At 49.8% G+C, this 27,373-nt stretch overlaps 1 protein-coding gene and 1 long non-coding RNA gene across 6 annotated transcripts in view; one reads left to right on the top strand and one right to left on the bottom strand.

Annotated features, from left to right (window-relative positions):
* The window catches only part of LOC309871311, a 42,214-nt gene extending 15,213 nt beyond the window's left edge, over positions 1-27,001 (top strand). The window contains exons 2-8 of one of the 5 annotated variants that reach the window (XR_014315202.1): positions 1,966-2,103; positions 13,856-13,978; positions 16,402-16,564; positions 19,201-19,263; positions 19,794-20,041; positions 26,021-26,156; positions 26,555-27,001. This is a non-coding gene — a long non-coding RNA (uncharacterized lncRNA). Of the gene's footprint in view, positions 1-1,965; positions 2,119-13,855; positions 13,979-16,401; positions 16,565-19,200; positions 19,264-19,793; positions 20,042-26,020; positions 26,157-26,448 lie in introns of all 5 variants that reach the window. The other 4 variants (XR_014315203.1, XR_014315199.1, XR_014315200.1 and 1 more) reach the window with 4 other exon arrangements.
* Positions 10,869-27,373, bottom strand: part of PLB1 (phospholipase B1) — a 139,236-nt gene continuing 122,731 nt past the window's right edge. Inside the window, exons 52-60 of the mRNA XM_082744215.1 lie at positions 25,846-25,897; positions 24,764-24,844; positions 23,158-23,223; positions 22,529-22,623; positions 21,007-21,088; positions 19,973-20,077; positions 19,188-19,283; positions 12,707-12,781; positions 10,869-11,277 (exon numbers count right to left, since the gene is read on the bottom strand). Of these exons, the coding sequence (XP_082600341.1) occupies positions 11,074-11,277; positions 12,707-12,781; positions 19,188-19,283; positions 19,973-20,077; positions 21,007-21,088; positions 22,529-22,623; positions 23,158-23,223; positions 24,764-24,844; positions 25,846-25,897 (856 nt within the window). The 3' untranslated portion in view covers positions 10,869-11,073. The remainder of the gene's footprint in view (positions 11,278-12,706; positions 12,782-19,187; positions 19,284-19,972; positions 20,078-21,006; positions 21,089-22,528; positions 22,624-23,157; positions 23,224-24,763; positions 24,845-25,845; positions 25,898-27,373) is intronic.

Here is a 27,373-nt window from a genome sequence, read left to right as displayed (position 1 = left end):
TGTGCCCTTGAGTGCTCTTTTCTTCCAGCATTAATTGCATTTGTGTCTGCTTTTCCATCTGCCTCAGGAGTTCTCCTGGTTCATGACCGATACACAGGACCGACAACAACCCTGACCCCATGGGACACTCTGTAGCCGTGTCCCATTAATCAGGAATCCAGAGACCAGCTCTAACTTCAGACCATTGTCTCTTGCTTAGGAAAGCACATCGGGTTGCAAGAATATTTGAGAAATGGATTGTAGTGATAACTTTGGTTCTGATAAATTGCTCCCTGGGACACAGTATATTTCATTTGAGGATTGTCCCCAGAATGAAATATGTAGGATGATCCATTAGGATGCAGGAGGAAAAAAATTTTAAATTTCTACTTACATGCCTTTTACCATAAGCGCTATCAGCCTTCCTAATATTTTACCTGTGTCTCGATCCTGGGGTTCTCCAGTGTCACATGTCACATAGTGTATGAGTGGTGGCAGGTGGGGGCAGGGTGCACCAGACACAGAGGGTTTGAAAGTGCTGCGATGACTGTCTTCCCAGATCAGACAGTTAGCAAGTAATAGAACGAGAATTCAAGCCTGACAACAAGCTGTCAGTCAAGTTAAAGCAACAAGAAAGATGTCAGAGTTGATAGCCCCTGACTGTAATGGCTTTCCAGAGCTCGTCCTGAAATATGAATGATGCTGTCCTCAGACCCAACAAGAAAAAAACACTGAAATTATCAAGAGGTCTGAATTGAGTATGGATTTATATACACCCTTCCCTAGTGATGCTAAGCCCATCCCTAAGTGTGTGTGGTGCATTCAGATATAGGCTGATGATGTGATCTGTGTTCATTAACAAGGTGCTTAGAAAAGAGGTGTTTGGTACATGTCCACAAACCACTACGCTCCTTAAAAGTGATGCTTGATGGCTGCATAGTATTCCATTGTGTATATATGCAGCCATCAAAATAAATGAAATCTTGCCATTTGCGACAACATGGATGGAACTAGAGCGTATCATGCTTAGCGAAATAAGTCAAGCGGAGAAAGACAACTATCATATGATCTCCTTGATATGAGGAAGTGGTGATGCAACATGGGGGCTTAAGTGGGTACGAGAAGAATAAATGAAAGAAGATGGGATTGGGAGGGAGACAAACCATAAGTGACTCTTAATCTCACAAAACAAACTGAGGGTTGCTGGGGGGAGGGGGTTTGGGAGAAGGGGGTGGTATTATGGACATTGGGGAGGGTATGTGTTTTGGTGAGTGCTGTGAAGTGTGTAAACCTGGTGATTCACAGACCTGTACCCCTGGGGATAAAAATATATGTTTATAAAAAATAAAAAATTATATTAAAAAAAAAAAGTGATGCTTGAAATCTTAGGTTTGGAATTCAGTACCTCACCAAATCCACGATACACAATGAAAAATATCCAGAGGTATTTTTTTTTTTCCCCTTTAGTTTTCTTACTAGCAGAGACAGAGAGCCACATGCTGCAAGGACTAAAATAAAACCAGGGAAACCACACAGCACAAAAACAAATAGGTACTTGTCTGTATACGCTGTTGGAAGATGTAGAGAAAACACAGCCAAGTGTTAGAACAAATTATGAAGCATTGGGCATATGGATAAAATATGGCATCAAAAAACCCCCAATATGTCTTTTTTTTTTTTTTAAAGATTTCATTTATTTATTTGACAAAGATCACAAATAGGCAGAGAGGCTGGCGGGGGGGCGGGGAAGCAGGCCCCCAGGTGAGCAGAGAGCCCAATGTGGGACTCGATCCCAGGACCTGAGCCAAAGGCAGAGGCTTAACCCACTGAGCAACCTAGGCACCCCCCAAAATACCAACATGTCTTAGCCTATGGTATTGGATTGTTATAAGTTATACGTAGAGTTGCTGTGTGTGTATGACCTTGAAAAAAAATGTACTGTTCAAGATATATTCTCAATAGAAAACTGCTTCCTTAATAAAACAGTGCCTTGGGAAAAACCGTGGAAGCCTCCTTGGGAATGGTTACTGCTTTGACTAGAATAAAGATTCCCCGGGTATGAATACAAACACAGCACCGTAGATGAAGTTCTTTTACCTATCATCTGTGAGCTCGTTCAGCAAGGTCAGGATGGCCCAGGTAAGCCAGCATATTAGCACTGTGATAATTGTTACAAAAGCAAAACTTTAAAATGTAATGGAATCCTCACAATGTTTTTTAATGAGCTGGGAAGTCACATGAAAGTATTTTGGCAATATGATTTTTTAAAAAGCCATCAAACTTGAGATATGCATCTTTTTTTTTTTTTTTTTTAATAGGCAACTGTTTCAAACTTGTCGACCTTATGTGTGACAACTGCTTGTCAGTAACAGGTCACCTAAGAAATACTTTAGAAAAACTTTATGGAAAACAGGAGGAAGTGATTGCTTTTTGGAAGTAACTTGCGGAATAAGGTGTATTAAGGCGCTTTTTAAAAAAACAAAGTTGGAGGTGGGAGTTGATTTTCGAAAACAGATGTTTGGAAATGTTGTGTGGTTCTGTAGCTGATTGTGATGGGCATCTATAAAAACTCTCTTTGTAAATCAAACAAAAAGTAGGAATTAAATTTTTTATACCTGTTTCTGAAATTTCAAAACGAGTTATCTGTGTGGTTTTGAACCTATTTGTGAAAAATGGAACATCTTAGAAGTTGCTAAATAAAGATTGAACTCAGGGAGAAAGGTGCTTTTATTAGTGACGTTTCAACAAAAATCTTTGTATAACTGAGGAAGAATCATGATTTAGTACAACTAACAAGGTCCGTCTTCCATTTGGAGCTACTCATCTTTGCCAGAAATCTTCTCTTAGCTATGACAATCTTTGAAAGCAAGTTTAGTAATAAAATTCCAGACCTATGAATAGTTGCATCACAAAGATTTAAATCAAGATTTTAAAAAGTAGTGAGACCCTATTCCATCAAAATGCCCCCCCATATGAATATGTGCCCAAGAGCAAAATGGGTATTTCATTTTGATCTTTAAAATTTCCTATTTTTGTGAATGTTTTAAGATCGGTAAAGGAGTACAGTTATGTATTTAACTTTGAAATAAGTGTGTTGGTATTGGGGTCCACGTGCTATCATTTGAAGGTACCTAGAATGGCACTATAGCAACCTGTAAAAACTTTGAAGGCGATCTCTGTCTTCCTTGTGGAGGTTTCCTCATGCCCTGCCCAGGACGCATGAGAATGAGGCTCCGGACCACAGGCTGACTGGGTGGCTGACAGATTTAAATGAATGAAGACCCCTATTGGTAACAGTGTTTCTATCCTAGAAATAACCTAAGCATCAACTCAGGGGGAAAAGGCTGGGATAAATAAGCATTTGGCAGAGCAAGGAAAGCCCTCAAATGAAATATGAAAACAGAGGAGCTTCATGTGAATAATAGCTAAATTTCTTGAGCATTCTCTCTCCCTGGTGCTGTTCTGGGCTTGGCGCTGGGCCCCTCCCCAAACTCTCACAGCAGCCGGAGGAGAGGGAGCCTGCCCCGGGCTGGCGTCACAGGTGCCCCCGTGGCCTTCTAGAAGGAAGACTGCCCTGGGGACAATTCAGGAAACTGCTTATGTTCTTGTAACTCCCCAGGGGATTTCAGACCCAAAGAGATCCTGAGCATGTCCCTTGCTGTGTAAAATGAGTTACACAAATAGAACCGGAAAAAAGGTCAAAATGGAGCCTCCACCTATAATGACGTTATCATCGATCTGCTGGTCACAGGAGATAGGCTCTGAGCTATTTTTCTATCAAGTGGAAAAAAACCAAGCCGCCTTGCAAGCCTCCCTTTGTGCAGGATCTCGTCTGGTCTGCCACAGGGCCCCAGGGTGGTTGACACCCCTTGGCCGCCTCCTTTCCCCCAACTCCCCGACAGGCGACATGGGTGCGGTGATGGTTTGTCACTCTGGCTTGGGAAGCACAAAGGACTACATGGGCTAGGGGTGGGGACAGGTTTGTGAGCCTGTGACCCGTGAGTCACAGAGGACCCCGTTACCAGAAGAGCCCCATGCGGCTCTTCATGCTCTATCACAATCTTAACATTCTTAATTTTTCAACAAGGGGCTCCGTATTTTAATTTTGTCCTGGACACCATGAAAAACGTAGCCAGCGATGTGTCTAGGTCGGGATGGGGTAGTTCTGGGGAGGACTGGCTTGGGGGACTTGTTCCAGCTGCTGCTGCCATTTGCAGTAGAGGTTTGAAATAAACTTAATCTAAAACTGGACTTTGCCAGGGGACTCTGTAATAGGATGGAGTGAGCAGAGAAGACCCCTGCCCCCCAGGGGATTTAGGAACCGGTCGTGAGAGCCTGCTCCCCTTTTACCTGGATCCTGGGATCTTCCCCAAGTTCAGGGCCAACCCAAGATGATAGCACTTAAGAGGAGACTGTACTGTCGGCCTCTTTCACAGGCCTTTGGAATATCCATTAAGATCGACAAGTTAAAATTGAATTTAATAATGTTCAGAAAGGGGAGACAAACCATAAGTTACTCTTAATCTCACAAAACAAACTGAGGGTTGCTGGGGGGAGGGGGTTTGGGAGAAGGGGGTGGGGTTATGGACATTGGGGAGGGTATGTGCTTTGGTGAGTGCTGTGAAGTGTGTAAACCTGGCGATTCACAGACCTGTACCCCTGGGGATAAAAATATATGTTTATAAAAAATAAAAAATTAAAAAAAAAATAATGTTCAGAAAGGAGCTGTCTGAGGCCTGCCCTGTGGCGACCTTGCTGCCCTTGGAGTGTGGAACCCAGGGCTCTAGCCTCTGTTCTTTTACCAAGAGAGGGGTCTCCCCTTTGGGGCCAGCTTGAGCCTGAGCCTGAGCCTTCGCCTGGAGGCCAGGCCTTTTCTTCTAGGCTCAGGTGGAGAACGTATGGAGAACCAGAGTGGGCCGTGTGCTGCCCAGGACGGGGAGAGTAGCACTCACGGGCAGGCCTCCCTTGGGGTAATCCCCGGATCGGAGAGTCACGACAGCTCCACGTCTCAAGCCCTCCTCCATCAGACCCTTTTCGTATAACGTTTTCTCATTTCCTCCACAAACGACCTTTTAAAGTAGCCATTCTCACTGTTCGATTACAGCTAAGAATGAGAGTTGTTCTTAACAATCCAGGATTAGGTTCCATCTTGCTCTCGTCTGACCTCCCGCTCTCCTACTCGCCGCTTTGTGTGGACTCCTCAGTCCCCAAGCCTGGCTGTGCTTGAGGCTGTCACCGGAGAATGAAATTCAAATGCTGGAAGCACCTTCCTCGAGGAACCTATTTAGGGGAAGCCTCTGTTCTCTCCTTCCCTGTCCTCCTCGTCCCTTTCTTCCCCTCACCTGCCTCCGCTTCCCCAACCAGCACCCCGCGAGAGCCCTCTGATGTCGCTGGGTGGTGCAGCTGGGACCTCCTGGGGGTGGACTCTGGGCCTTTCTGGGAGGACACACATGCCCTTGGCATGTCCCAGTGTGAGCCACCAGAGTCATGGGACAAGTTCCTAGCACAAGTCTCCTGGATGTTGCACAGAGGTCCAGGATGTGTGCCCTTGAGCTGCCGGCCACCCTTTGCTGCAGCCGGGTGAGCTCTTGGTGTTGAGATGCCCCTGGGAGTCTAGCTCCGTGGCCAGCTGGATCTGGGGCGTGCCCTGAGGCGGGTCTTTTTTCTTAAGTCACCTTTGACTTATGCTTCCTTAGCTGCGGCCACTTCGTGATGAATAACCATCCAAGGTCTGTACATGACCCTTGGGAACAGCCTTTGCACCTTGGCTCAGAAAGTGGGAATTTTTGCTGGGCATATCGTTGGGCTTGAGAGCCTAAGACCGCTCCCTTCAACCGGTCACTGAATGCATTAGGCAACTAAATTTAGCTCGGTTCTTGTATAAAACCTCTTCTTCAACTTTTTTTTAACTTAAAAATATGAAATATATATGTAGAAAAAGTTTGAAGTGCATGTAAATTCAATTTAAAGAATAGTGCTCAAGCAAGGTCATGTTAAGAAATCACAATTCTAGGGGCGCCTGGGTGGCTCAGACGGTTAAGTATCTGCCTTTAGCTCAGGTCATGATCCCAGGATACTGGCCTAAAGCCCTAAGTAGAACTACCTGATCAGTAGGGAGCCTGCTTCTCCCTCTCCTGGCTCTCACTCCCCTTGCTTGTGCACTATCTCAGATAAATAAAATCTTAAAATCACAATTCTAGTGTCCTTGAAGCCCTCTGTATATCTGTCCTCCTCACTCTCTCCTCCTTCAAATGTGACAACTTTACTGGTTTTTATGACATTGTTACATTGACTTTCTTGACTACAGTCACTCCCTGTCTCCATATTTAAATAGAATCATGTTACATGGATTCTTTGTAAAACTTTCAGCATCATATGTAAGATTCACCCAGGTTGATGAATATAGCTGTTGTGATTCATTTCTCACTGATGCATAAATGCTCCAGTGTATTAACATACCAGAAGTTATTTTCCCAATTTGCTATCAACGGACACGGATCCCCGTGTTTCCAGTTTTGCTGTTTATGAAACACTGCCGTGAACATTCTTACACACGTCTCTCTGGAGAGATGCATCTGCAAATGTTTTCTTTGGGAACTGTCATCTAGAGATGGAATTACTGGCTTGTCCATTGCCACTTGTTCCTAGGTTTTTATAAGATATCCTTAGGTTTTACATATTTTCTCATAATTAAAAAAATTATTTTCTTATTTTAAAAGTCATTATTTTTTAATATTTAACAAGTTAACAATGCGGTTTTCATACAAATATAGGATGAACATATGTCAAAGACTTTAACACAATTCTTAATGAGGGAACCATTAGGACGATTAAGTCTGGTTCAAGGGAGAATGTGAGAACTGGAGATTTACATTGCTGGTTACAGAAATGCTAAAATGATGTTGCTGATATACAAAACTGGTTAATGTCTGAAAGGGAGAAAAACTGTAACCTTGAGGTGATCTTTTTTTTAATCAGTCAGATATCAATTAGTCACGGAACTTCATAGCGTATGGGCTCTAATCAAATATTAAAAAGCAAAGTCAAACACAGATAACTAAATATTTCTTAGATGAGTTTGTTAATTAACATCGACAGGTCACTCTTCTGTCTCCTTTCCAAGTCTGGGATAGTTTTCTTAACAATAGCGTACTTTGCTTCCAAGTTTTTGGATCAAAGGAGAATGTATTAAAATGCTTTGTAGACTGTAAGGTGCCAAATATGTTTTTGTTATTTTGATGGTTTTACAGAGCCCACTGAATAATGTTAGAATGAATGCTGCTATGGGAAGGTAGTTAATTATTCAATACCTATTTTCTAAACCATTGTTTTTTTCAGGATCATTATTTTTTAAAAAATATTTTATTTATTTATTTAACAGAGAGCACAAGTAGGCAGAGTGGCAGGGAGAGGGAGAGGCAGGCTCCCCACTGAGCAGGGAGCAGAATGCAGGGCTTGATCCCAGGACCCTGAGATCGTGACCTGAGCCGAAGGCAGACGCTCAACTGACTGAGCCACCCAGGTGCCCCTTTTTAAAGATTATTTACTTGAGAGAGAGCATGAACAAGCACGAGCAGGGCAGAGGGGTAGAGGGAGAAGCAGACTCCCCACTGAGCAGGGAGTCCAGTGTAGGGCTCCATCCTAAGACCCTGAGATCATGACCTGAGCCCAAGGCAGATGCTTAACCAACTGAACCACCAGGTGCCCCTTAAACTATTGTTTTTAATCTCATTTCATTCTTACCAAAAAAAAAAAAAAAAAAAAAACCCAAACTGTGAAAAAACACAGCATCTGCTTTAGTTATCCCTGTAAGACTGGGATAATAGTCGTGCCTACCTCATTGGACTAGCGTCAGAATTCTTGAGTAATACAGACTGACTGCTGAAACCAGTGCTGGTATGCAGTTGAAGGACAAGAAATGTTGGTTCACTGAGTGTTTGATCTGTTCTTTGAGCGCTTCTACTGAAGTGTCTTTTTCCTTCATACCAATATATTCCATTCCTAGAAATTCTATTGGTTCTTATTTTCTCCCCCGCCATTTTTTTTAAATAATACTTTATTCTGGTCTCATATTTTAAATTCCTTTGCCTTTAATCTTCTAAACACGCTTATGGTTTTTCTTCAACACTACTGTTACGTAAATTGTGTCTCCAGCTTCTCATAGTCCTTGTTTGTTCTTTTTTTTTCTAATTAAAAGATGTGCTATAACTGCACATCCTCTAGCAAAATGAGTCTTAGCCCCTACAGCTAATTTTTAAAATCTTAGATTATTAACTGGAAGCGGCTGACTTCTTCAGACCAGTTGGAAACCGAGAAACTCATGGTGTCCTTATGTAGCCTTGGGAAGATAAGATCTCCCCGGTCTAGGTGTTTCATTTTACAACACATTTATTTGCAACTTGGTCTACTTCACTTCTAGAATCACCTGTTTTATAATTCCAGGCTATTTCCCCCATGCTGGACCCCAGTATTCATGTGAGTGGATGTCCACTATGTAATGTGAGTATAATTCTGGGCCAGTTAGTGCTTCCCTGAGTCTGGGTTTTCTCTGTGAAAAGCGGATAATAGGGACAAGCGGTTTAATTACTGTGGGCCGTGGTCTCCTAGTATTAGCACGTTGTCGGTTTTTACTGGTATTATTTTTCTCTGTATTACTCTTTCGTACAAATCCAAATGCAGCCTGATAATGCAACCATTGCAACCATTGGGTCACTATGAACATCTTGCCCTCTCCATGGGGTTCCCTAAATCAGCTGTGTCTGGCTCCGCCATCTTGTTTTTCCGGCTGCTCATTGTCCCCTGTGCCCACCATGCTCGTTTGCCTCTCCACATAGATGGAGTTTGCCTAGTCTCAACAACAAACCCATTCTCGGCGGCCTCTGACCAAGTCCTCTCGCCATCCTTCAGAGCTCAAGCTTCCATGTCCTTTATGAAGAAGGCTTTTGACCGAGTTTAATCCACACTGATCTCTTTTGAATTCAAAACCCTCTGTGGAGATCACCATGAGGTATAGTGTTCTCAGGATTTGGTGGCTGCATTCATGGCACGGCTCTGGGTGTCCTCCAATTAGACTGACCATTTTCTCATGGGGAAGAACACGGCACAGATCCAATGTAGATATATTACCACTAGCTACAAGTAACGACTCTCATATATTTAAAAATTTTTGGCTTTTTAGTATGTATTTAGGGGGAATTCAGGGCCTGGCTTATGCTTGTATCTCTTGGTTTCTGCCTAGGGTTTCCTTGGTCACCAGGCTGGGACTCCCCCCTTTTTTTCCCTTAATTTTTCAGACTGGGGACTCCTGGATTACTCAGGAAGTATGCAAAAATTCCAACCCAAGTGAGGATGAACTCCAGGATTTTTTGAGGTGGGAGCTATTGGAGAAATGAAAACTTGAGGAATAAGAAAAAGGCATTAGACTCTTGGAATTAGTGGGTTATCTTTGCAGTTAACTGTGGCTTACCAGGAGCCCAAGGTGGGATACGGTGGGTCTTTAGGACATGTGTGATTCAGTCACTATGTATTTTGATCCATGGGAAGAAATGGGGGGTAGGTATGCTGTTCCTGAAGTACAGAAACAGAACTTGAAGCCCAGAGGAACACTGGATCTGGATCTGGTTCTTTGGGGACTCCTATTTTGCTTGCCAAAGAGATAAGATGATGGAAGGCAGGTAGGCAATCTTCATTGGTACAGTCCTGCCCAATTCCCAAACCCATCTCTGGACCTTTGCACTTCCTTGACAGCCTAGATCCTATCTCCACTCTTCACGAAGGAGAAACCAGTCCCCCTTTATGTGCACAGTATTTTAGAGTTGCTGAGCGTTTTTGTAGATGTTTGTTTTCCAGCAGTGCTGTGAGGCATGCAAAATGAGTACTGTGATTCTAGTTTATAGATGAGATATCCGAGAAACTGGGGCTCTGGCTGCTGATGGGGTTTGCTCTGAAGGCCACACATTCAAGGGGTATGTCTGGGTTTTCTAACTCCCATTCTTTGGGATCAGAGAGGTCATTTAAATGCTGATGATAATGGGGATTCTCTTTTGTTTTTGTGGAGGCTAAACTCATAGGGCCTACAATTCACCAGTTTAGAGGGAACAATTTGGTAGCATTTAGTGCATTCACAATGTTGCACAACTAAGGCGTCTGTTGTTCCTCACTCCTTTCCTGGGATTTTGCACAAAAGAAGAGAGAATCTGTGTAAGACATCCAGCTCCGGGCCTTGTGCCCTCGTTCAGTGAATGTAGCCTGTATTTCTGCACTCACCCTAGCGTGTTCCAGATTCTGGTGGTGTAGAAAGAGGAATTCTTTCCTGAAGTTAGAGCTCTGAGAAAATCAGGTTGTGGATAAATGAAGTATTCATGTCCCAATCTTTTTTTTTGGACAGTTCAAAATTTCTCTCTTCCAGCTAACTTTGCTCAAGGAACTTGTCCTATTCTCAGAGCGATTGGACACATTTACCTATCAATGCACTGGAACAGAATTACTCCGTGTCATAGAGTTTCTTGTTTCTTTGGAGAAATCTGTCTTCTCAGCCAGGCTGTGACATGCACAGCCTTGGAAGTCCCACGAACCTCCACATTGTCCTGGGTATAAAACAGCCACAGGAAAGCTATAGGTGCTGGATAGAGCCTGCACGGTGGTCAGCCAGATCCCATATTCCAGCCACCACCTCGTGGCCACCATTTTCCCTAACTCTTAAATAGTGGGTTTGGTGACTGAGGATCGGCTCCTCGGGTGCCAGGCTAGATCCTGACTGAGGCCGCTCTGTGCTCTTGTTGGCCATCACTCGGGCAGCTCTGGCTAAGACAACACAAAAGCCTCCAGCTCCCACACCTGTGTCGCACCACCAGTGAAAATCGAGCGCTTCAAGCAGGCTAACCCAAGAATAGTACGGCTTTGGCTTTTATTTAAATTTGGCAATTTCAGGAGCGTAGGCCCCAGGCCCCAAGGAGTTGTGACTGTCCCTTTGGTTTCCAGTGTCACCGGATGTTGGAGCAAATGCTCTCTGTGGTGGCCAAGGTGGCTGAGGTAGAGGGCTGGTGAGGAGCATGGCTGGGAATTTAAGAGGAGCACCTCCACGTGGCGGGAGGCCTAGAAGCTCATCGAGTTCATACTTATTGGAGGATTTTCCTGCTGGCGACCTCTTACGGCTCTCCAGACCATCATGGTGCCAACCCCAAGGACGAGGCCGCCTCCTGCTGCCACGGGCACAGCCCAGGACAGTGCGTTGGGGCTTGCTTCAGACCGGTCTTGGAGGAGCTGACTGTTCCTCAGGGTGTGGAGGTAAGGGCTCTCCTGTGAAGGAGGAGGAGGAGAGGTTAAGAGGGATTAAGGGCCTCACAAAACCATCCATTGGCTCACCTTAGGCTTGTGTGGTCCCTATCCTGGCGATGGTGCCCTAACACAGCACGTTTTCACAGTCCGTCCCTGTTTGTCAGACTTCTTCCTCTACACTGTGCCCAGACCTTCGGAATGAGGATGGGTCTCCAAAGTGGCCAATAGCCCGCTTTCACCTCCTTTCAGTTTCTCACCAGCGTCCCCTCTCCTGTCAACCTGATTTTGAAAGACTGGGAATGGACAGACAACCTAAGGAAGATAGCCTGGAGATACCTCCAGGCTGCAGAGCCCCTGCCTCTGTCTTCTCTAGGCCACCACTGGACAGCTGTCCCCATCCCCCAACCTCAGGAGTGCCCAGGAGCAGGGACAACAGTGGGTGTGGAAGGACAGCTGGTCCTGGGGCCGGTTAGAGAACGGAGCGTGAGGAGGGCCCAGAGAGCACACCTTCGGGCCTGCCTCCCTGGATTCTCCTTCCTCTGTGAACACGAGTGTGGATCCCTGTGTGGGAGCTGAGAGATGTGCCGAAGGACTAAGATGTGACTGTTCTCACTGTCGCCCGATAGGCCATGTTCAGAAACCATCTCATCACAAAGGAGCCTGGGCTGTGTCTTTTGAGAGGTGCAAACAGAAAAGAGACCAAGGCAGGTGTGTTCGGAGGCGGCAGCAGTAGAGTGAGGGAAGGCAACAGTAGCCCCGGGGTAGAGGGGCGCCCCTGAGCCTTGAAGGATGTGGCGACCTCTGGTAGGCAGAGATGGGGACGACCCTCCAGAAGGCACAGACCTGGCAAGGGCAGGCCGTGTCTGGGGAGCCGACCCTGTCTCCAGGAGCATGTCTAAGGCCCTAGAGGAAGCTGGGCCTCCCCTCTGGACACTCCAGGATGCAGCTGGGACCAGGGAAGGGTTTCCAGTGGCCTGGAGTGACTTTCCGTGTAAGCTGCACGGTGCCTGGCAGCAGGGACAGGCTGGACAGGGAAGGGAGGGAAGAGCTGGGGGGCGTGTTAGCAGCGTGGTCAGCTGTCCAGGTGAGGGCAGTCGGGGAAGAGAGAATGTGCAGGAAGGGAGGAAGAGGCGCACAGGTCCCCAGAACAGGCATGGAGTCTAATTTCTCCCTGTACAGCCCAACCTGACCACTGCCCCCGCATTCACCTCCCCTGAGCTCCCCTGCATGGGAACGGATGCTTCCTCCCTCCCATGGCCTGGGGAGCCGCCAAGTCTCAGGGACCAGGAGGAGTGGTGAGATTGGAGAATGGTGGCAGGGAATGAAGGTGAGTGATAATACAGCTCCCAGGGACCTCCTTGGTTCCTCCTGGTTTGAGGGACCACCCCAGCCCCCCAAGCATGTGTTTCACACCGGAGACGACAGGCAGGGTGTTAGGACATTGACTCACAGGAGAGGGGCACTTGAGTTTGGTTCGGCTGTGGGTGAAGTTGTTGGAGGTTGTCTTCTGGCCCACTGGCTCCAGCTGGAGAGAGAAAGGAAAAACCGTGATTTCCTCCATGGTGGGCTGAGACCTGATCTCCAACAGACTCCCTCCCTCTGCCAGCGTGGGTTAACACCAGCAATAAATTCAACATCCTCAGCAGACCCCCGCTGCCCTGGGCCAGAGCTGGACCCGACTTCTGTCTTAGGAGGCGCAGGTCAGAGTCCATCAGGCAGGGCAGGACCTTGCGTCTGCCCCCAGGCTTGACCAAGGAGGACTGATGGGTCCCAGCATGGGAAGTGTGTGCGAGGGCCTGGCCCAGAACCTCCACTTCCTGCTTCCCTTCTGATGGCTGGGATCACACACACCCCGCACTTACAACTTTATAAAATGGTGATAATCCTATTTACCAACTTCAAGTGTATGGGGCTGGTCGGTTTCAGAGAAATTTTAAAAACATCTAAGTTATTGTCCTTGATTTGTCAACCTCAAGAAATTGAAGTTTCTCACTTGAGCTACTTTGTATGTTTTTCACACAGATGTAGAGATTTACTTGCAATATATCGCCAAGTGTTGTTCTGAGAGGTTCTGTTTAATTCTTTTAGTCCTGAGACCCTTGGAGAATGAGCTAGAAGCTGGTGTACCCTCTTTCCCACCATCTTTAGCCAACAGCCTGCTCCCTGACATGCCGCCCGCACAAAGAAGGGTGGGCCCCTGGTGCTCTCGCCTATTTGTAGATCCTGACTGTATAGCCTCTGCCCTTAGCATCTGCTTCCCTGCCCGGACCTGAGACCCTCGGCTCCTGACCCCCAGCTACTGCCTACAAGGGAGTTGAAAGGATGCTATGCCTGCTAATGACCCCACCTGGCCTGTGATCTTGCTTTCTGTTGTCCTACAGCTGCTCTGTTCCAAGAGAGACCCCCACGGTGTCTGACCAAGCACCGCAGACACAGCCCCTGGGCTCCTTGCTCTGTTGCTGCTGAGAGCTGTGTGGTCTGAGGCAGGCTCCCGAGCTGCCCGGACCACCCATATTTGGCTGTTGTGAGGATCAGATGAGAAGATGACATGATGACAAGCAGGAGGTGGTTTACTTATGTGTCATTTCTATGTACTTAGAGCTGAGGAAGCACACGCTTCTTGGAATGGAATGACCATCGAGCGACCGTATAGATGCTCAAGATCAGGTTGGTTGATTCCCTGACATTCCAGCAACCCGGAAACTAACTGGCACAAGGGAAGGTAAGGATCCTGTGGGTTTGAGGACAGCATCAATCTCTCCCTTACTCCTGGCTCCCCCTCCAGCTACCTTCACCACCCCTCCCTGTGCCTCTAGGAAGACTCATTTGTGGGCACTGGCTATACTTCCTGACCTCCTGTTCCAAGGCTCACTCCTGTCAGACTTCATTCTCCACCACTAGACTGATGTTGTGGTCAAGGTCGCCATGACCTGGAGGACACCAGACCCAATGATCACTTTGTCATCTTCATCTTGCTGAACTTTTCATCAACATTTGTCAGAGTTGATGCCTCCCTCTTAAAACACTTGTCCGTCTGGACTCCTGGAACAGGGCACTCATCTCTCCCATTCCCCCATTCTCATCTGTCACTGGGGTCAGAAGTTGGAATGAAAGCCCTGGCGCTTGGTGGTTTGTCCCCGCTGCTTCCCACCTACTCTTCTCTAGGAACACCTAATCAACCCCATGGCCTCAAATACCCCTCTCATGAACGACCTCCACATTTTTTCCTAAATCTCCATTCCTGACCCTGTCCCTGAGCTCCAGATTCCTAGATTCAACTGCTTTACTTTTGGTGCCTCCAAGTGGATTTCCAGAAGGTGCTTCACACTTACCGTGGCCAGAAGAGAACTTCTGATTTTTTTTTTTCTCCTCAAGCTTATCTCTCTCCAACACCTCAATCATCTACCCAATTTCCTTGACCCCAAATGGAAGAGTCCTCTTTTGTTCCTTTTGTCTGAATTTAAGTTCCAGTTAATATACAGTGGAATGTTAGTTTCAGGTGTACCATATAGTGATTCGACGCTTCCATAGGGCACCAGGCAGGAGCTCATCGCAGCGAGTGTTCTTTAATCCCATCACCTGTTCCACCCAGCGCCCCACCCCCCACTCGCCTCCCTCTGGTCTTTGTTTGTTTTCTAACCTCCTCCACCTGCTAGTCCAAAACGGATCTCAAATCTGACCCCTTCTCTCCTTCTCCACTGTCATCACCCTGGGCCCATCCACCTCCATTTCTCACCTGGGCTCTGGGTCTAATTCCCCCGTTCCTTCCCTCTAGGACAGGGCTATCCTGCAGCCAGAGGGCAAACCAGATCCTCTGGCTCCCCTGTTGGAAGCCATCCAAGGAGCTGGCCCTGCCTCTCTGACCTTGTTCACCTCCCTCTGACCTTGTCACACTGGCCCTTCTGCCACTCAGACACTTCACACTCATTCCTGACTCCGGGCCCGCACAGGTCCTGTTTCCTCTGCCTGGAACACCCTGGCCCTAGACCTCTGCTTGCCTGGCAGCCTCTTGACATTCAGCTCTCTGCTCACAGGTCACTCGTCAGGACACCTCCCTCTCCCCCCACCATTGCTCTGTCACATTACCTGGCTTTTCCTTCTCTTTCTTTCAAGCCCTGACTGGGATCAGAAAGTCGTAGTGATTTGTTGGGTTTTGTCCGGCCTTTCCCCACGAGTGCAAGGATGTCCTTTTCCCCAGCGCCTGGGGCAGTCCCCATGGCAGAGTGATGGTCAATAAATAGTTGTTGAGGGAATGCGTGGATGAACCAGAGTCCCAGAATCCTGAGCCAAGCAGCGCAGGCAAGAAGGCCTGGGGCTGGTCACAGAAAATGAAGTTGTTTTCCCCAGAACCCCCCTCTCCTAAGCCAGATCCTGCAGATAACAAGGATGTGGTGAATAGCAGGGCTGGGGCAGCCTCTAATCTGTTCTGGGGATTCAGGGAAGGCTTCCTGTAGGAGGTGGCACCTGAGTTTAGTGTTGTGGTGGCCACAAGTTACTCAGGAGAAGGTGGCTGGAAGGGCAGTCCCCAGTAAGGGGATGAGCAAGAGCCGACACACAGAGACGTGAGATACCGTGGGTGGCGCAGGAAACTGCAGTCCTTACCAGACTGCCCAACTGCCCATCAGCGGGGGGCGGGAGTGACTGCTGCAGAGGTTAACGGGGGCCAAGCGTCCAAAGGCCTCGTGTGCTGTGCTAAAGGGCCAGGCCTTTCCCTTCAGGGAGGGGCAAGCCTTGGAAGCTGGGTCAGATTTTCATTTACACAGATTCCTGCGGCTGCCCTGTGGCAGAGTTTATAAGTCCGTGGTTTGCGAGCCTTGGAAAATATCACCCGGGAGCCTCTGAAACCTGCTGACCCCAGGTGTCACCCCAGACTAATCCAGAATGTCTGGGGATGAGGTCCAGGCACTGGTGTTTTGTTTGAGTTATTGTTTTCAAGTATACGTATAGAAACAAATAAAAATCTCAGGTGAACAGCTGATAAATGGTGTAAATGAATGAACCCCTGTAACCAGCGTGCAGATTGAGGTATAGAACGTGACCAGCACTCAGGAGCTTCCCCCCCGACTCTCTTCCAGGACTATACTTATCCCCTCCCACCCCTGCCCAAAGACTCGGTATTAATTTGCTCGTTTTTGAAATTCACAGACATGGCTGCCTGCGGCTGACGTTTGCGTCTTCGTGCTGTGAGGCATCCGTGGTATGAACGTGCTACATTTTGATCACCCATTCTACTGGTGCACATCTGGGGAGCTTCCTGCCTGGGGAATATGAATGGTGTTGCTGGGAAAATGTTCCTGTGCATCTTTTGGTGAGTCCACGGTATGTTTCTGCTGGGGGTACACATAGGGACAGGATCGCTGGGTCACAGGGAACCCAGATGTTCAGCCTCTGTGGGTAGGCCAAACTGGCTGCCAGTATTCCTAGTCCCCAGGTTATTTTAACCTCTGGCCAAGCTGAGCATTGCTGTTCTACCAGTGGTGGTCAGCCCAGCACCAGGGACACCAGGTGGGAGGCTCGTGTGGTCACCCAGCACCCGGGGAGATGCAAACATTGGAGGACAGCAAGATTTCTAGGGAAGGGGGAGCAGGCGGCCGTGGGGGAATAGTGTCAGAAAAAAGAAGGAAAAACTGCAAGAAGATGAAAGAAGGAAAAAGGAAGAGGAAAATGCTCCCTCGTGCTACTGGTGTTCTTGGCTTTGGCTTTGCCAAGGTCTCCGGAGGAGGCATGATCTGTTCAGTGGAGGGACAGGAGATGGAATGGGCTGAAAGTGTGTCTGTTGCCGCAGTAGGGTAGCCTGTGAGCGTCGGCCAAAGGCTGCAGACACTATGTCATCGGACTCGCAGAGTGAGACGTGAATTCACTGGTTACATATGTGCTGACCCGGTTGGGGGCAGGGAGGCCCGCTGGTGCCGTGGCCAGGACACTAGGAAGGATTTGATATGGGTTCTGGTCCCTGCTCGGCTGTGAACTGGTGCTCCCGCGTGCTCCCGCGTGAAGTGCTTCCTCTCCCTCTATGCTAGTTACAGAGCCTTCTGGCCAGATGACCTGCCAGGTCTTCTCCACTTCTAGAGGCCTATTATATATGTCGCCCTAGGGATCACCAGAAGGAGGTGATCTGAGAAGATGGCATGAGGTAATGGGTTTGTATCTGAGATGGTTTTGGATGAAAACACAGCACTATATAATTAGTTCCCCAAATGATACAGCACAGGACAAGACACTCTTAGATGATTTCAGTGTAGTTTTGCTTTGTTTTTTGAAACTTAGGGGCAGGGCTAGGACAGCAGTGGCTGGGAGCCCTGGACAGACCCGTGCTGTCACAGGATGGCTCCATGGCAGCACTCACCTTTTGCTTTCCTACCTAATCCCCTCCCGCTTGCCTTTATGTTTAACAAGCCTTCTCTCCTGGGTCAGTGGGGAGAACAACTGAGCTGCTTTGGAAGAGGAGACCAGAACTGTGGTGGTAATCCCTACAGAAAGAGACCAACAGGCCTGATAGTGTTCAGGTCCTCGATCGGGCCATCGTGCCCCAGAGAGCTCCCAGAGCACCTGGGCGTTATGCAGGCTGGCAGTGCCCCCAGGTAGGAAGACCTCCCATCCCCGGATGGAAATGCTGGGAAGGAAAGGTGCAGTGGCATTCGTGGCGCATCTCAGAATCTGTGGATTCCCCTGAGATCTCAGGGAGACAAATGGGACTGTGCACAGATACCCACTCTTTTTTGGGGGGGGGCATTTAAAAGGAATGAAGTTATGGGACTCCTTCTGTAAAGGAAAACTGGACTTCAAAATTGCTCTCAGGAATTACATTGTGCGAACTTTGAACAAGATTCCCATGGAGATTGGGTAGGAGGGAATTCAGTGGTGTTTTGACTGTGGTTCCGAGTCCTGGGCTGACAGAGCGAGACAAAACCTTTAGGAGTGGGCAGAGTGTGGTGTCAACAGCAGGGAAACAAAGGAAGAAGGAAGGCTGAGTCTGTGATTAACGGGGCCAAGGTTGGGGCCAAGGATGGAAACTTCCGGCATGCTGCTGGGAGAGGGGGGGTGTGCCTAAGGGGAAGGCGGTGCTGGGCATGCTGGGTGAGGCGGCAGGTGTGGGAATATTCGCACAGGGGAATCCTGGCAGAGAGGCAGCCTGCCCGAAACTGCAGTAAAAGCAAGAGTGTGGATTTGTTTAGTCACCATGGGAGAAATGGGGGAATGCAGGTTAGGGTGGGGATTGAGTTACCCACTGAGCCAAGATCAAAAGAAGCCACTGGATTGGAAAGGCATTTCATTTTGCTCTGCGCAACAGGATATGGCTACTGGGGTTACAGGTCAAGTTCTGTGCCAGCAGACCAGGCTGCAGAGGAGTGGCCAGCCCTGAGAGCTAAGGCACAAGGCCAGGTGGCCCTGGGGCCCCTCAGCCATATGTGCATTTCCTGAGGTCCCCATCTTCCCCTAAGAAAGGACTGGAATAGGTGACAGCCTGGGGATATACGCAGGTGGCTCTTTTCTTTTTGATGCTGAAATAATCATCAGGAAATGTGTTGAGACTAGGGTAATGGGGGCTGGGATTCTCTGAATGCTAATGATTGTGTTGGATGCTGAGCATATGCTACCTTAATTTTCTGAGATCTGTGTCATTGTCATTGTTTTTTATGGATATTGATACAGAGGACCAAAGAGAGAACACTTGCCCAGGGTCGCAGAGTAAGGGGTTGAAGCTGATTTCATCCTGTTTATCTGATTACAAAATTATGTATCCCCCCCAGCCCCCCAGTACTGGGAAATTTCTCCAATAATCGAAACCATCAGGACAAAGAAGTTGTGCCACCATTTTGAGCTTTGGGGAGAAAGGAGCTATTTCTGCCAGTAGGTTTTTTATTTTGGGCAATAGTCAAAGCTCCTTGGGGCCCCCTTTGGCACAGCCCATGGGGTGGTCAGGCACTCACCATGTTGTTCCAGAGTGCGATGGCCATCTCGGCATGACCACGTTCTGAGAAGTGGAAACAGTCCTCGGAGAAGAAGGTGAGGTCAGTGTCCCCTCTCTGGGACCAAAGGCAAAGGGATTAGTTCTTGGGGAGAAAGGTACCGCCTCCCACCCCTGCAGGTGACCTGGGCATCATTCCTTTCAACTCTGCTGCCACCTAGCTCAGAGACGAATGGAGAAACTCTCCAGTTTTGGAACATTTAAAAAGAGCTGAGTTGGGGTGCCTGGGTGGCTCAGACAGCTAAATGTTTGCCTTCGGCTCAGGTCATGATCTCCAGGTCCTGAGACTGAGCTCCTACTGAGCTGGGAGCCTGCTTCTCCCTCTCCCTCTGCCTGCTGCTCCCCTTGCTTGTACCCTGTCTCTCTCTCAAATGAATAAATAAAATCTTTTTAAAAAGAGAGAGAGCTGAATTGTAACCTCCCACTGTCCATCCCTTTTCTTTCCACATCCTTGCCCTAATAGATGAAAAAAAAAAAAAAATTTAGGAAGCTTTCCATTCTACCCCAAACTAGAAAATAGCAGGGCCAGGGCTGTGGTCACTGATAATTTTCTCCTTTTCTTTCCAAGTATATCTAAGTTCCAATCATACTTAAAAAAAAAAAAAAAAAAAAGGGAAAAACAGAAAAAGCAAAATCTTAGGAGCCCTCTTGGAGGCATCTGGCCAGGAAAAGCTCAGGCGTAGAAGGAAGTACATCACCGAAGAAGAGCCCCTCTACACGCGCCTCCCAGACGTGCCCACCGCTTACGCTGTTGAGGGGGACGAGAGTGTTTTGGAAGAAAGGCTGCACCACCACGGCGAAGTCTTCCCGCTGCAGGTACCGGGACCCATAAGACAGCCTGGAGATGCCGCTCTGTGGAGGGGGGGAGAGCTTCCTCAACGCTCCTGGCAGGGCTGGCCAGACGAGCTCTCGTCCTGCCGCCTCAGGTTGGCGGTGATGGGGACCCCCTCCCCAGCCAGAGGTGACTTCAGGGGATTCTCCAGTGCTCATGCCTCCTCTCACATCGCTTGCACCGAGACATGAGCGCACCGCGGCCTGAAGTCTCTGTGAGGTCGGGTTGGGGCCTCTGAACAGGCTACGAGGGCCTCAAAGGGCCTCCTCTCGCCTCACGGCATAAAGACTGAATGAGAACCCGGGGTTCTCAACACCCGAAACGCCTGTGCACTTGGGGGATGAAGGTCCATGTCCAGGGGTTAGATATGCTTCTCCTCAAGGAGCTAACAATCCATCTTGAAACATGAGCCTGGATGTAGAAAAAACCACCAGAACCTTCTAGAGCGTTCAGGGTTCATGAAGGTAGATGGAAGCCGATATGGGGAGATACCAGAGGGTCAAGTTTCGTCAGGGGAGGCTTGTCAGAAGAGGCGAGAAGGCCTGCCCCATGTGTGAGGGGGAGCAGTTGCAGATGGGCTGAGGAGGGCACGTCAAGAGGGGACAGCGTGAGCAGAGGCAGACACTGAGTTGTCCGCTCAGCTGGGCTAAGCCTTGTGTTCTGAGGCCAGTGGGTGAGTGGGGGTGGCGGAGCCCAGCAGGGCTGTAGACACTTCCCCTCCCTCCTCTGGGGGAGGGATGGCGCCAGGCACATGGGATCCACTCCAGTCCCCCGGGGTTGGGAGGCAGGGCTTCCTCCCTCCCCAGCTGGTGTCCTTTTCCCCTGGAGAAATGTCTCAGGGGCTGTGATCTGCCTTCAAGGAGCAGCCTTGCTCTCGGCAACCCCTGCTCTCTGGGAGTGGAGGGGGTCTCCAGCTGGGACAGGGGGTGGAGGTGGGGGGCAGCTTCACCTGGAAGTTCCAGTTCACTTGCTTCAGTTCTTGCAGCTCCAGCGAATTGTCCTGGGAGCGCCTGAGGCAGGTACAGTTGCTCCTGTGGAGAGGCGCCCAGGTGGCTGACTGCTGACCCCCAACACACACAGGTGCCCCCCATCACAGTCTGGGTGACTCCCGGGCCCAGGTCACAGCCCTTGTGCCCCTGAATTATGGTCTAGCAGGTGCTCGTTTAAAGAGAAGGTGGCAGGGGCGCCTGGGTGGCTCAGTGGGTTAAGCCGCTGCCTTCGGCTCAGGTCATGATCTCAGGGTCCTGGGATCGAGTCCCGCATCGGGCTCTCTGCTCAGCAGGGAGCCTGCTTCCTTCTCTCTCTCTCTCTCTCTGCCTGCCTCTCAGTGTACTTGTAATTTCTCTCTGTCAAATAAATAAATAAAATCTTTAAAAAAAAAAAAAAAGAGAAGGTGGCAGAGTTGGCCCCTGACATCTGGGTCCCCTTGACCCCCGTGGCTGCTCCGGCCCCAGCCCGGGCTTCTCCCAGGGAAGGGCTGGCGTTTCGGAAAGACCGCTGTGGAAACCTTGTCTTTCGTCTTCCCATTTCGAGACCTCCCAGCGCCACCTCCTGTGGCTTAGGACTTGCTGCCAGGACTCCAGAGTGGGGAGTCTCTTGGGAAGCTGAAGAGGCTCAACCCGTTCGAGACACACGGACAGGGGAGAATGGGAGGCCTGAAGATTCTGGAGGAGCCCTTCCCGGGTCCCAGCTCTTCCACTCAGAGCCCAACAAGAACGGGAAGCAGCTGTCACCCTGCCAGCAAACCCATATGACCCCAGCTAGGACTCCAAGGCCCCCTGTGGAATCTCTTCTCGAAGAGCAATTGTCACAGGAAGTCTGGGTGACCCTCTGGCCGGAGAGGATGGCAGCTTCCTGCCAGGGTCATGGCCGAGTTTTAATAAGTTCCAGTCCCCAACAGAAACTGGGCTTTTATTCAACAGACCTTAGCTCTAAGGCTGGCTTTCAAGATGTTGTAAGAGCTACTCTTTACTGAGATCCTGCCCTGCTGGGCCCAAGAACATTACACGCATTTATTTCTTCTAGACCTTACTACTTTGCAAGATTTTACAGATGAGACCTACGAGGCCCAGAGAGGGTATGTCGTTTGTGCACGGTCCCACAGCTCCTAAAGGGCAGAGCCAGATACAGATGGGCTGCTGTCTTGGAAGCTCCTTGCCTGGGGCTGCCTCTCAGACTCTGAGCGATCACGAGTTTAGAATCACAGACCATGCTGGGCGTCTTAAGGATTCTTGGTCTGTGTTTCTTGCTTTACAGCCAAGCAAACTGGGGTCCAGAGAAATAAAGTGACTCGCCTACAGTAGGCATTCAATACCTTAGCGGTGTTTCCAAACGGTTTTTCAAGCCCCTGGCTGATTGCTGATATCTATCCTTGAGACAGGATCGTCTGGCTTAGCCTGCACTAGTCTCCTGGGAGAATGTCTATGAGTTTTGTCCTCCCCAGGGGCCCTTGCCCTGGGCTATGTACTTACTGAGCAGTCAGGGATGGGTCACATTTTCCACCTTGTCCCTGATGTAGGTCAGCCAAGTCCATGACCTCCACCACGTTGATGAAAGCCCTTGGAAGCTGTGGGGGTGGGGGTGGGTGGGCAGAAGGATGGGCTGTGTTAATTCCCAGCCTGGTGTTGGGGGGATGCTGGTTACTTCTAGAAGAACCTAGGGGCTCATCAACAATCTAACTTCTTCCTCCCCTGTTTTGCTAATAGACTATGGCACAAAGAGGGGGATGTGGCTTGTATTCTCTCGATCTTCTTTAATAGCCCCCTATATAGCTTGGGAAGCAGAGACAGAAGTCACTTGTCCCAAGTCGCTTTGCTAGTTAAAGCCACCCTGCCTGGCTCCCGACTAGGCCATTTGGCTCCGAAGCCCTAACCCTTGGCCACCAGACAATACAGTCTGCTCCAGTTAGCATTTCCCTTGCAGAGGAAATTCTGGAGCCCACCCCCACCTTGGCCTCCCCTGCAGGTGTTCCCCCCCCACCTTGGGACTCCATCCAGCATGCATTTCACTGAACACCGCTTGCCTAGATGTACCCAGGGTAGGAGGAGAGTGGTTGCGGGCAGGGAATGGGGCCCAGAAACCTGGTGCTGTTCTACCCCACCTCCTCATAGAAGATGTCCAGGGCCTGTTGGATATGCTGAATGTACTCCCCAGCTGAGTTGGCCTCCTGTGGAGAGAGAAGGGGGCTCTTGTCAGCTCCTGGGTTCTACTCAGGAGGGCAGTGGTCTGGTGCCCAGCACCGGAGGGCCTGGGGTTGGTGGTAAGAGGAGCTAGAATGGTACCGGACAGGCTGAGGAGCCCAGCCCGTGTTGCTGGGAGACACAAGTCTTCCTTTGACCCCTACTAGACAGCAGGAACAATCCCCAGCCCGATCCACTGTACCTTTTTTTTTTTTTAATTTTTAATTTTTTTATAAACATATATTTTTATCCCCAGGGGTACAGGTCTGTGAATCACCAGGTTTACACACTTCACAGCACTCACCAAAGCCGATCCACAGTATCTTAAATGCAAGGGCAGACTGTGACCGAGATGGTCCCTGCCCCTTCACTGGTCCCATTTGTCACTAGCCTCAGGCTTCTGAACCATGTCTGTGCCCTGATGACCACACTCTCTTTGCTTTGGGCTGTGGCCCATGCTGGCCCCATTGCCTCCCCCTAACTTCTATCTTTTTGACTCGGTTCAACAGTCTCCTCCTCTGACCCATTTCTCACCGGGAAGTGGATTTAGCCCCTTCCTTACACGTGGCCTGAGTTCACCCTGGTGGGGGCCTCCAGGTCTCTTCCAGAAAGAGAGGCTTTCAGGAGTATAAATCTGAGGGCGGGTCCTCTGGGGATAAAAGAGGCATTTTCCTGGACCAAGGGGACAAAGGCAGCTTTCGGGGGGTCTCTTCTGGCTTCCTGGACCCTGTTGAGTCCAGGACACAGTGGCACTGAAGCCCCTGAGGTTGAGTCACTTCTGCCTCAGAGGCGGGCGGGAAAGGGGAGGATGGAGGGGAGGAGGGGAGGAGGCTCCGAAGACCCAACCCCTCTGTGGGGGAGGGTACTTCCCATCCAGCATCTGGTACAGGGTCTGAGCCGTGAGGAACGATACAAGCTTCCTCCCCCACCTGTGACTTCAAACATTCTACCTCGATTACGGCAGCTGCTCTTTTCTGGCCAAACAAAATCTGGGACCTCCCCAACATAGAACAAGACATATTCCCAAAGTGACACCTCCCCAAAGACTTGACGTCTGGACCTATTTCCCCATAGAAACCACATCAGGAACAGGCTGGGCTCCCAGGTCAGCAGGCCGAGAGGTTGGTTCACTCACAAAGTCATTGGGACAGCAAGCTGTCCTACTGGGACTGGTTTAATTTTATCGAACTTTGTTGATGACACTGTTTCAACACCCCTCCCCCCGCACACCTGTGCATGTCCTCCCCCCCTCCCAAACAACCTCCATAAACAAATGGGTAGGGATTCCAAGCACAGGTCGGGTGAGGCTTGCTGGTTACTCCTTCAATACCAAAGAACAATATTTGTGGGCATGAGAGCAGGGCCTGAAAAGTGGGCGCATCTAGTTCCTTCTGAAATCGGGCAACTAATGCAGCTGCTGTCCCAGGGGCCACTCAGCAGTGGGAAAGGCCTGGGTCTGCCCGGGCAGGCTGGGGTGTCTGGGAGAGCAGGCCAGCGTGACTCCCATGGGGTCCGGCAGGGGCTTACCGGACTCTCGCAGTAATGACATACGTCATTGCTCCCAATGAACAGCGTGATCAGCTTCCAGTCACTCTCAAGGTCAATTTCCTGAAAGGACAGAAGGCTCTGAGTCTAAACTTTGGTGGGGGAAGTAAAGGGGGGAGAACATGCAGGGGATGCTCACCAGGCCAGACGGCAGCCCCCCCCCACCCCCCGCCTTTCACCCTCTCTGTACCCTGATGGAGAGAAGATGCCAAGGGGAGCCTCCCTGACCTTCACCTTGGTGCCTGGCAAGGAGCCTCAGAGAGTGGACTGTGTGTGAGCACGTGTGTGTGGGTCTGCTCACACAGGGGAGGAGGACTCTTTTTCCTGATAATCCTAATAAATCCTAAAAAAGCTGCAGGGCATCGCAGAGTGTATTCACACACCTGTGAAACGTGACCAAAAGGCCTTCAAAGGAGCCGAGGCCAAAAGATGCAAAGAGAAGCAGAAACCCAGAGTTCTGCTGGCCTGGGTCCAGGGAGAAAGGACTGGTGAGCCTGGCCTGGAGGACGGGGGGTGGGGGGGGCGTGGGGGGGTGGGGGTGGGGGGGTGGCTAGGGAGACCCTCGAGGAGCCTGCCTTGGCTCAGCCACCACCATAACAGGAGTCCTGCCCGGTGCTGAATTCTGAATTCCAATTCCAAGACACAGAGAATTTCAAAAAGTGCCAGTGAGAAGTTTGAGAGGGGCCGGGTGAGCGGGAAGGAGGAGGGATTGGAATGAGAAGCCTATTTTTAGAACCCAGGGTTTACATAATCGGGCTCTGTGAAGCCAGCTCTAGGGTAAGGCGGGAAAATGCCAGAGGCCAAGGCCAGCTCTGCTCCCTCCTGTGGTGGGCCCTGGGGGTGAGGGTGCCAGAGTCCAGATCAGGAACGGGCAGCAGAGAGGGTGCCTCGGTGGTAGTAAGGCCCACTTCTTGGGGCTCGTTTGGCCCCTCTTTAAAGACAAGCAGGGGTTGAAACAGTGAGGAGCTTCCTGCCTGCTCCAGACAGCAGGACCGCCCCCCGCCCCCCCCGCCCCCCCCCCCCCCCCGCCGCCTTCCAGGGTGGCCCCAAGGGCCTGTACTCACAGGGTGGTTTTTCATCTGCTCCAGCAGGGCCCGGGCCTGGGTCGGCATGTCCCTAGACAGGGAAGAGAAAAGAACCTAAGCGGTGGCTGACGAGCCAGGGCACACGCCGAGAGATTAGGGCCTGGAGACACAGGGGCCTCGAGAAGAGAAATGTATATAAAATTTCTTCTTTCAGAATGTATCCAAAGGCTTTCTCAGTCTCAAGAAATCTCAACCCAGGAAGAATCAAAGATCTGCCACAGACCTCGAAGCCACATGGATGCAGACCCCACCAGGGGCTAGCCTGCCTCCAGCCCCCTCCTTCTGCACGGGTGGGTCCTCCGTGGCCACCAGGGGTAGGAGATGGGGGCGGTGGGGTAGGTGCTGGGGATCCGATCAGCTTTCCCCAGAGATGGTCCCCGACATTCCCCTCGGCCCTTTCAAAGCAAGACCTGCCTGTTCAGATCTTAGTCTGGTGCCTGTTTTAAAAATAACCTTTTGTATATTTGAAAAAAGTCACAGCCTTAAATTATCCTTCTGCCTTCTTTCCAAGCGTCACGACTCCTTAACCTTCACTTCTAAATCCCACTCTCGGTTCCTTTAATCCTTTTTTCTTCTCTGTAGTTACTCTGGGCTTCTACAGCGTTCCCTATCTCCTCGCTTTTTCCCCCTGCTGGCACAGGAGGTTGGGGAGGAAACGAGCAGGATTACTTTTCCCTGCATCTTCCAGATGTCGGCCACGGATAAGGAAAATGAATGCTGTGGGTAAGAGTGAAGCAGGTGGAGGGAAGTGTGCCCAGCAGCAAGGATGAGCAAACTGCCCATCTGGACGACACGAGTGCGTCTCAAAACGACCTGCTGGGTGACAGACGTTAGACAAGAGCAGCCAGTGTAGGATTCCACATAACATTCCAGAAAAGGAAAACTGATCTCTAGAGATAGAAAGCAGGTCAGAGGCTACCTGGGGCCCCAGGGCTGGGGTAGAGATGGGAGGAACCCGGAGGGAGAGAGAGGGGTTACCAAGGACACAGGGACACCCAAAGGTGTGATGGGTGTCATCTGGATTCCAGTGACGTTTAACAGCTAGGGACACACGCGAAGCTTATCAAACTGTATTCCTGAGATATGTGCCGTGAACCGCATGGTAATTACACTTCAATAAAGCTGCTTTTTAAAAACAGAGAAGTATATGAAAAGCTGTGTGGGCAAAGGGACACAGCCCATGGAGGCTTCCAGGGAATACGTCATAAAAGCAGTAACTGGTACGGGGTGGGTGTTGTACATCTTTGCCCGTCTCTGATGAGCTGGGCACGTGGACGAGTCTCATTTATATGTCCGGGATCACAGCGCAAACATTATTGCTATTGAGACAATACATTGGAAAGTGAGGAAGCAAGCCTGTCCTGGGTAAAGGGGACCCTAAACGTGTCTACAACCTTCCAGTAGGCTCAACACATGAGCAGGGGAAATCATGGGTGGCAAGCCCTCATGAGCGTGAGGGGAAGTTAGGAGCACTCACTTCCTCCCCTCTTCCCAGCCACGTTCTTCA

This window comes from Mustela nivalis (genome assembly GCF_964662115.1).
Source record: "Mustela nivalis genome assembly, chromosome: 8".
In the NCBI taxonomy this organism is placed as follows: Eukaryota; Metazoa; Chordata; class Mammalia; order Carnivora; family Mustelidae; genus Mustela; species Mustela nivalis.
This window is presented reverse-complemented; position numbering and strand designations above follow the sequence as displayed.